Below are 10,443 nucleotides of genomic sequence, written 5' to 3' on the forward strand. Positions count from 1 at the left end.
ATATATATAAAACTGTGCACATACCAGTGGGAAGTATGGCAATTGATGAAGGGATTTATGGTTGATGAACATCAGTACCCATTACTTGCGTATTATCCTCTCTCGGTTCCTTTTACAGGTCGTGGACTGCGATCTCAAGCCCCTCGCCCTCCTCGTCAGCCCCCTCCACCTGGAGTAGCGCCTTCCGAAGAGGATGATGAGGATGTTAACACTTCAGCTGTTAACGGGACTTCCAACACAACTGTAACAAGTACCCAGAATGCCATGCCTTCCAACCAGCCCTACCCCTATGGTCTACCCCCACCACCTCCTCTACCTGGTTCGCAATACCCACCGATGATGTCAGGAGTGGGTGGGTGGCCAAACCAGCCCGTAATGCCTCCAGTGGCAGGTTATCCTCCCGGTGCAACTTACCCTCCGGGTCCTTCAGGCACTGGCGCTTACACCATACCGACTACATCCAACGGAACTGGGATGTGTCCAACACCATGGCCTTCAAATCCTACTCCAGGTGGTTGGGGAGATGCACCATCCATGGGATATGGAGGTACGATTTATCAGCCTTAGTCCATTGGTGTAGTTCTCAGTGTTCGCACTGCATCCCACATCTTGACATAATCATCCACGACTTTTTTTTCGGCAGGTCAGTGTTCGCACTGCATCCCACATCTTGACATAATCATCCACGACTTTTTTATTCGGCAGGTCCAGGTATGGTACCGCAGCCCTATTCAACCGGACCGGGCAACTACTGGGGTGGTTATTACCCACAGCCTATACCCAACCCCCCTCCACCTCCACCTCCAGGCGTCTAACGAACAACTCGTGTATGCATTTGATGATCGTTTTCTTCTCTTTCACCCTGTATCATGAAAGCCTTCCCCATTTCGTTCTCCTTGTGTACAAAATACTAGTCCTCTGATGCTCCGATTTTCTTGACTTGAGCATTCTGGTTTTCATACGACTCAGGAGCTATTGATGGAATTCATAACGCGTTCAGATGCGGAGTTATTATGGAACATCAAACACGGTTTCAAGCGATCGGACATGAAAGTGGGAAACTGTATAGATTCTGAGAGACTTGATGTTCTCAGCAATCGGCTGAACATTTAGAATCACTACAAGAATACCCTCAACATATAAATCTCCAACTCAACTGTCGATTAGCCCTGAACTGTGAACATTAATGGCGGGTTTCATCAGCGAAAGTTTGCATTCACACCACCAGTGATCAGTTGTTGCTTTTCATTTTGTTACGATTCATTGTGAAAGCGTCGTGATTGTGATTAACCGTCATCGAGATAAGCCACATGATTCTCGGATCCTTAACACGGCGGAATTTCCCGGGGTTATTTTCTATCCATTTTTTTCCATTATTTGGTACCATTTATGGGTGAGAGCACACTTTCGCCTCTGATTCCAGGCCAGTAGACCCCCTACCGGGAGAAACCGCACATCCCTGGTGTGCGATCTCGTGGTAGTAGACAATCAGCTTTCCCAAACTGCGAGGTATCACGGGCATAACGACATCCGAGCAAGTTATATACCAATTTCATTCAGACGCATCTGTCAGAGCGTTCCAGTGATATCCTTGGTTCCGTTCGCATTGTTCCCAATAACCACTTAACGAGGCGGCCGCAATTTCTACTAGTATGAAGCCCTCTCACCACCAACTTGTCGAGACTTGTTATACGGATAATAGTCTTCAAAGCTCAGCCAATTGGTCATTTCCACAGAACACTAAGACGGAAGCTTTCGGGCACTTAGCTCGTTCGTGATGGCGTCGGGTTAGCCTTCAAGCCTGTGCTTAGTGTACAACCGGTTCCGGTATTTAAAATCGCGTGGGCTGCTGAACTCGGCTAGTGAGCACGGTTGGATTTCAGTTTTCCTCGCATCAATGGTCCCTTCCCCTGATTTGTCTTCCCTATCCAATTTGCCGCACACATGTTCACCTTCGTTACCGCGATATCGGTGTTTTAGCTTAGTTCTCGGTCAAAATTCCAAGCTAGAGTTCCACAAAGGTACCCAACGTGTATTAACGCCCAAAACCTGGCGAAAAAGAACTCGCCGTCTATAAAGCACTTGCGGCGGATTCGGAAGCCTGGATTTGCAATTGGCAGCGGGCTTCGGGGTATACTGGTTCATGGCTGACTATTGGGTCCAGAATTCCGGCCATTTGCGCGCGAGATAGACTTGATTGTAGCAGCGCCTAAGTGTGAACGGTGTCGGTGCTGTATCCCACCTAATAGGTACTGCGTCGGACGCAGCCCATTCAGGAAAAGGCAAATGCAGAAAATTACGATTTTCAGGTGACCGATCGGGGCGAAATCCATTCATACTATGGCTAGCCAGACCAGTTGTATTAGCTGCTTGTCCGACTGTGCCTCCACATTCTCATGGCAGAGAGGTGGTCCACTTCTCTTCACAGGTCCTTGTTCAACAACTTTTGGAGCGGTATTGTGTCCAGCCTCGGTGGAGCGCGGCGATGTCGGTATTGTGTCCAGCCTCGGTGGAGCGCGATGCCACTGCTGGAGATTCGCTGTCCGTTCCCGTGCTGGCCGCTTCCTAGCCTTCTAGTGGTCGGCCGGTGAGTCGAAATCCGCAGCAACGTCTTAGCGGCCGCCCAGTCCATTTTCGGACGGCTTTATTTGGCCGCGTCCAGTCTTTTTCACCTAACCTCGGGGCAAAGTTTTCAACGTCGCCAGATTACATCGATCGGCCTTTATCCCGGCTACATCCGTCACACAACCCTCCAAAATGGCCAGAGCGACTGTACGCTATCCATCCTATAGTGACGACGGCTCCAGATGAAAGTCAGGACGTGTTTAGATGCAGAGTGGTTGTGAAACATGAGACAGTTTCAAGCAATCCGGCACGAAGGTGAAAACCCGATTCTCAGGGTTTGAGATCGGTCCTCTCAGTTGTATTCTCAGGTATTTCTGGGCGGTGTTTCAATATTTGATGTAAATGAAACAGCCAAATATTCTCCCAACTCAACTGTTGACCAGCTGCGAGGGTGGTGCTTCGAACTGTAGGGATTTTAATCGACGGAATGCCCTATCACAACCAACTATAATAATAATGTAATAGTAATAATACAGCACCCCCTCGGTGCCCAGCTGCCATGCCATCCGAAGGGTGCCCGAGGGCTGGGGTACTGCCAAGTTGCTCAAGCCTGGATAGGAGAAGTTGAAGTGCAAAACGCGAATTGGATGCTTTGTGCTAGAATTTCATCGAAGTTAAGCTTGAAAAAACGAAGGGTAACATTCATGAAAGTCCGAGGTCCATCCTGAAGGAGGGTTCTTGCTCATAAGTGGGACCGCTGTCAGTGGACATGGTTGTACGGCATCAAATCACCAGTGTTGAACATTGATGTAATACTGTCCATGCTGCTGCTGCTGGTGACTCATTCTTGTGCCCCACTTGTTGGTTCTCATCATGTAAAACAAACCACGGGTAGAATCAGGTATTTTCTTTTCGAACGCGGCTCACACAGGACATAGACCAGGGAAGCCAGTGAGATCAAAAACCAAGGTATGCCAGTACAACCACACCGAACTGGATAAACTCAAGACAACCTTACACCACTCGAGCGACGGTCACGAATTTGAAGGATGTGCTGGGTGGCTATCTTAGGCAGGAACATTTACTGATCTAAGTGGTGACGTGTACAGAGTACAGTAGAAAAAGAACAGGTTTTTGCTACTGGATCTACTGCTAACTTGTATTCACAACATCAGACAACGCGCGCCCACATCTGTGGGAAGCGTGTGCCCGTGCTGGAGAGAGGGGTGACGCCGAACATGCATTATTAATCTCAGTCGAATTACCCGAATAGCACGAACGTGTTCTCAGTGTCATCGTTCTGTTTGGTGATGACACTGGATTGGGTGCTCTGCTTTGTCATCATCAAAGCAGTTTCACTAACTCTGAGTTTGGGAATAAAATGACCGCTCGAATACACCATCCACATTAATTAGGACATTTGGTTGGATTGTTTAATTAAGCCGCGTGATAATGAGGTATGGAGAGTGTGCCCAAATAATTTCTGCGTAAAATGTTAGGGAACTATTGTTTGGGTAGGTGAGTGTAGGAAATTTGTATTAGAATTCCGCATAACCACGACCATAGAAAAGGTCAGCATATGAAATAGTTCCTCGTTGGTGTTCTAATTCTGATGCCCGAATTGTATTTGCCTCCTAACTTTATTACTTGGAATTAAATCAGGTGGAAAAATCGGCATACTTGTTCAAATAACGATGCGGTTTGTGCGGCATGATAACGTCTCGAATAATTGTCTGCCGCTGTGCGCCATAGGTAGCCATAAACGAAAGTACGAATGAATTTTAATTCCTGCTGACACACGGCTCACGTGGACAGTGCCTGTCACATCTGATTCAGGTCCTTTTACAAACAACTGGGTAATGAAAGCAGCCTCTAAACAGGTCAGCAAATGCGTTCTTGCACTCCTTGTAACGATTTTGGTGGCTGGGGTAGTATCATTTTTGTGTCCAAATATGATGAGTCGTTTGGCGACAGACTAATTAGGATTCCAGTCAAGCGTCGAGTGACAGCTGTGAGATTGATTCACACTATTCACAACGTGTTGAGAGGCCTGTACTTCCATGTTGATCGGTCTAACGATCATTGAGGATTTGTGGTGGGTATTTCTTGTATCTAAGCCTGTGCATGCTATTGTCGATGTCCACCGCTAAAGACACTATTCAGCTTACCTCGGGATGTCCTAACGGGCTGGAAAGCACCTAGCAGTCGAAGCAAGCTTTCGTCGATTACATCAGCTGAGCATATCAAACCTGAACGCAGTTGGATGTCACCCGAATTGTGATTACCTGTTCCTGATTAGCAAAGATGTTGGATCCTGTGGAGGTTCGCACCGTGTGTCTTCAATTACTTGAACGAACAAACGGTACTCAACCTTTTGTCGTCTGGAATAATTGCCAACCGAGAAACAGCTAAATTATTCGTCTAATAAGCCGTGTACAGAAGCTCTCAGAAATCTGGATGCTGTTAGAGTTGGCTTTCAAAATTCACACACCGGTCCACCAAGATAAAATGCTCCAAAAAGACCTCGAGTTACTCAACAATAACCAAGCTACTGAATAGGCATAGGTGGATCCCTGAATGATCTGCACATGATGTGCACATCCGGTGACATTTTTTTCCGGGAAACAAGGGCGGAATTACCTCACAGTGTACACCTAAAGTAGATGTTTAATTAGCTCGATGTCCATGCTTACATACGCTGTATTCCCTGAATGGAACAGAGGAGCAACCATGTGCCTGTCGAACTGCACACCGAAAGAGGAAGGTGTACGACAACGTTCCGTTATCGAACTAGATCAGCGACGGATACTCGGGGTGAAAAAATACAACCTGAAGAAGCCATTATTCCGGTCCACTGACAAAAGACATTTTGATTGGTGTGAACAGAACCGGCAATTGCTGTTTTTACTGCCTGCTGTCGGATCTGTACATTCGTGTGATGGAATTCGACAACACTTTCATTCTTTTGTTCCGTTTACTCTGGACTTTTATGTGAGCTCTGGTTTACAATGAAACCAAATGTATGTCAAACTGTTTTGCGTATTTCTGAGTTACCAAACGGAACCGGTAATCCAATAAGGGGATTGAGTGCGTGAGATTCGGCAAAAGAGTCGTTTTATCCTTTTGGCCCACCTAGCTTGTTCTAATATGCCCCCTTGATGAAGTTGGAAGAATTCTTGTCTTATAACTGCATAACCCGTCTGTTGTACTGAATCTTAGCTTCAAATGGCCAATCTAGCGGGGATATCCCACCAAAACTGATATATTTTCATTCAGCTGAAGTATGCCACAATCACGTTTCTGGAACTTGGAAGTGCGAACAAATGTCTGTTGGTAGTCTGAGGAGATTTAAGAATTTCAATGGGGATTTCGTCCCGATCCGATCTATGAATCCGATCTATGTTGAAAAGCCCAGAAATACTGTGCAGCTGTTTCGTCCTCAGTCGTGAATTGTAAGCTACCCCCAAAATCTGCACGGACCTAAGTTGTGTTTAGCCAATTTTCAACTTCATGAGCACTTTAGCAACGCCTGACAGTGTAAAGCATTTCATGAGCTGACAATCGGATATAGGGAAATGTGCTTCGGAAATTCGCCCCCTTCTGACTGGTCCAGCCAAATTGCCCACTGCGCCGATACACAGAAGCTTGAACCTTGGAATGACGACCGGAAACCTCAAAATAGTCGGGTCTGAAAGGCTGATTGCAGGAAGTGTGGAGCAGTTTAATGCACTCGGACGATCATAATTTCAAGGTTTACACTACCTAACATATGAAGAACACGGCAACGTGTCATTACGTACTTGAATATGTGTATTTTCGAGTCATCGTATGCACATACCACCAACCATCATGTAAATAAATGTCGGTAAGTAGTTTAGGTTTACAATGCTTTGAGCTTAACAGTGGGCTTATCCAACAACAGTGGGCATGTCGCAGTTCAGAAAATACAAGAACTTCACCTTGTTTCTGATACATTCGAATAGACTTTTGAAGCCAAAAATGGCAAGAGGGAATTAACACCCTACACTCCTAAGTGTTGGTTACCTTAGGACGGTATATTTTGACATTAGGCTGAAAATCAGAAGGGCCACCTCTCTTTGGACATAATCAATAACTTTATTTTACGCTGCCATGCTCTTGCATCTTTTTTGGCTCATTATTATATATCACCAAATACCACTATCAGTAAATAAGCTAGTCCGAAAATTCGCGTGAGATTCCTCAAGGAAGTCACGTGATCTAACAATTATTGATTGGTAACCAACGAACCGGATGTTAAGGTGGGATTCACTTGATTCAATTGCGGTAACCAAATTTATGTGCGAAGGAGTGTAGTCCGTGAATTTTGGACACATCGTGAGATTCAAATGAGCTATAAGGCCGACGGAAACTCTGGGGCCACGGCTACCTGATTAGCCTTAAGAGGGGTAAAACCAGTCGTGGGTTGTCGAAGAGTTTCCAGTAGCCTTGAGAGTTTTCTATAGAGGAAAATTTTGGTAGCTCAGGTAGCGTAGATGGTCGTGGGCTCGATTGGTGGTGAAACGTTTGCAATCAAATTGCCCAGCTCAGCGAACAAGCCAACGGAAATGTGCTTCGGAAATTCGCCCCCTTCTGACTGGTCCAGCCAAATTGCCCACTGCGCCGATACACAGAAGCTTGAACCTTGGAATGACGACCGGAAACCTCAAAATAGTCGGGTCTGAAAGGCTGATTGCAGGAAGTGTGGAGCAGTTTAATGCACTCGGACGATCATAATTTCAAGGTTTACACTACCTAACATATGAAGAACACGGCAACGTGTCATTACGTACTTGAATATGTGTATTTTCGAGTCATCGTATGCACATACCACCAACCATCATGTAAATAAATGTCGGTAAGTAGTTTAGGTTTACAATGCTTTGAGCTTAACAGTGGGCTTATCCAACAACAGTGGGCATGTCGCAGTTCAGAAAATACAAGAACTTCACCTTGTTTCTGATACATTCGAATAGACTTTTGAAGCCAAAAATGGCAAGAGGGAATTAACACCCTACACTCCTAAGTGTTGGTTACCTTAGGACGGTATATTTTGACATTAGGCTGAAAATCAGAAGGGCCACCTCTCTTTGGACATAATCAATAACTTTATTTTACGCTGCCATGCTCTTGCATCTTTTTTGGCTCATTATTATATATCACCAAATACCACTATCAGTAAATAAGCTAGTCCGAAAATTCGCGTGAGATTCCTCAAGGAAGTCACGTGATCTAACAATTATTGATTGGTAACCAACGAACCGGATGTTAAGGTGGGATTCACTTGATTCTATTGCGGTAACCAAATTTATGTGCGAAGGAGTGTAGTCCGTGAATTTTGGACACATCGTGAGATTCAAATGAGCTATGAGGCCGACGGAAACTCTGGGGCCACGGCTACCTGATTAGCCTTAGGGTAAGTAAAACCAGTCGTGGGTTGTCGAAGAGTTTCCAGTAGCCTTGAGAGTTTTCTATAGAGGAAAATTTTGGTAGCTCAGGTAGCGTAGATGGTCGTGGGCTCGATTGGTGGTGAAACGTTTGCAATCAAATTGCCCAGCTCAGCGAACAAGCCAACGACTACCTTATGAGGAGTGTTTCTTCAAGAAAATTAGTTTGTAGGTTATATCTGACGAAGATGATCATGCCGATCCTGAAACAGCATCGGCAGAACGTGGGTTTGGGAGCGAGTTCAAGAAAACTGGCACCTTGTATATTTATATAAAAGGAAAAGGCGTACTGATCTTGATCTAGATTAGTAAAGCCTTCTGAGCGTTGAGATCTCCTGTAGTTTTCATCTTTTTATGTTCGACTGATTTCACCGACGCTTTCTGCATGTTTTCCGTGTACTAAGATATTGATTGTCTGGAACGCTGAATGTCAGCTGAGGCCCATAGGCTTCCATGCGAAGTCATCTCAGTCTATGATCGCTAGAGGTAGCTTACTAAAACTTATTTGCGTTCACTACTTCCAACCAAAAAGTAGAAAAAATGGGAGTGCACTTTACAAACTGGCGCTTAACTGCAGACACTCGTCTGTTCGAAATCATACGCAATTACGTTATTTTACTTGTATCACGGCCGCTGTTGTTGTCCGCTTAGGGCCCTGCTTTACCTGGCTCCCTACGGCTAATGAGGGAAAATAGGGTTGCCAGAAATAGTTGCTCTCATGTGAAAACAACATTCACTAGGTTGCAGTCAGCAAGCACATTTTATGGGATCGTGCTGTCCTAATATTGATGGAGTAGGACCGATTTTCTAAGGTTTGCATACCCACCAGGCCGGTTAGTAATTGAGCTGCAAGTGAGATTTTTTCAAGAATGAGATCCTGGTAATTAGTTTCCTGGCTCATTATGAATTTCAAGCTGAATTACTTTGTCTACAACAGGCTCGAGTTTACTACCAAAAAGGTAACTTTCCAAAAATCTTTTGTTTTTTTATATTGTAGCTTACAAGCGGCGTCAACTTGCAGTTGGTACAGCGTATTCCGTACTTTACCAACAAATTACCCCCACTCGCTTTGAAATTCACGCTGACCAGGTGATTCAGAGTAAATTAACCTTAATTAAAAAACCAACTGCCTGCATGGATAATTTTTTTTGTAAATGAAGACGAGCACATGAATTCAAAAGATCTTGGACAGCGGTGAGCTATCTGTGAGACCTGACGAAAGAAGTCAGTAAGAGTAATTAATACTGAGCAGTATTCAATGCATACCTTCGTATTTGTCTAATGTGGAAGTTGGTGTGGGTGCATCTGAAGACAAAGCTACAAGAAACGTTCATGTGTATATGTGTGTGTTTAATCTACTGTTCAAAATGTGTAAGGGTGCGGGCTCGACAAAAATAGTGTGGGAGAATACTGGTTCTGCCGCCACTTGCATGGTCCAATCCTGGTCACTGTGTTCCTATAACAAGAGAAGAAAACTTTGGTGTACAACAGTGTCAACTCAGGTGAACATGATCCTGAACTTCACACCCCAGATCTGTATGACATATGTTTGTGGTAAGCGTCTAACCTCTTTCAAAGAACTGTGGTGTCTTCATCACCCTAAATGCTATCACTAACTGGTATAATTCGTTTGGATAAAATAAAGAAAGGCATTTTGCACATTTTCGTCTACGCAACAAGAGAATTCCAAGTAGGAATGTCAGAAGCCGGAAATACTGCCATGTTCAGCGACCACTTGGATTGGCCGGTACAAAGCAATGCGGAAACCTACCTGTTGAATTCGGTGACCTACATGTCAACCAGAAAAATATTGGGATATAACATCTCGGGTGGCCAGATGACCATGAACCAACCTTCCCAACTCCATAGTTGCCTTTAACTCCATTGCTGTATCCTTTTCTGGAAAACTGTACATATGTTTCAGTTGAAAGATTCTAGTGCCGTCTTACGGTTGTTATTTATTTCAGTTACATGTGTATATTATTTATCAAATTTTGCACTTCATTGGTTTGATGACAATATCAGATCCCAATTGGCTTCTAACTAAAGTACGAATACCCCGTACTTATTCTCCCATTTTCGATAACGGAACTTGTCTCGGGTGGAATAAAGTTGACATCGGTAGACCGTTCATGATTGTACATTCGAACTTTACAAGTCTAACATATAGATACACACAGACCATGCAAATATTGGTGTAGTGATGACGATAGGAAATCGAGCTGTTATCTGGTCATGTCATGTTGTTATCAGAGGTCTGATGTGGTCTGATAATACTTATGGATACAAAAGTGTAACCACCACAAGTCATACTAGTTACCTAATCCCAATTTTTGAACATTCTCTGTGTTGCCGCCCAATAGCGATCCTTGCCTGTTGTCGTATCTTGGTTATCCAATTTAGAGTAATGACC

The 10,443-nt window shown here is 44.6% G+C and overlaps 2 protein-coding genes across 2 annotated transcripts in view; one reads left to right on the top strand and one right to left on the bottom strand.

Moving 5' to 3' along the window:
• Positions 1 to 932, top strand: part of T265_06824 (hypothetical protein) — a gene marked incomplete at both ends in the record, with an annotated part of 13,173 nt that extends 12,241 nt beyond the window's left edge. The window contains 2 exons of the mRNA XM_009172198.1: positions 119 to 547; positions 706 to 932. Of these exons, the coding sequence (XP_009170462.1) occupies positions 119 to 547; positions 706 to 815 (539 nt within the window). The remainder of the gene's footprint in view (positions 1 to 118; positions 548 to 705) is intronic.
• Positions 933 to 2,993: 2,061 nt separating this feature from the next.
• The window catches only part of T265_06825 (hypothetical protein), a gene marked incomplete at both ends in the record, with an annotated part of 30,414 nt that continues 22,964 nt past the window's right edge, over positions 2,994 to 10,443 (bottom strand). Inside the window, one exon of the mRNA XM_009172199.1 lies at positions 2,994 to 3,175. Within this exon, the coding sequence (XP_009170463.1) occupies positions 2,994 to 3,175 (182 nt within the window). The remainder of the gene's footprint in view (positions 3,176 to 10,443) is intronic.

This window comes from Opisthorchis viverrini, assembly GCF_000715545.1.
Source record: "Opisthorchis viverrini unplaced genomic scaffold opera_v5_149, whole genome shotgun sequence".
Taxonomy (NCBI): domain Eukaryota; kingdom Metazoa; phylum Platyhelminthes; class Trematoda; order Opisthorchiida; family Opisthorchiidae; genus Opisthorchis; species Opisthorchis viverrini.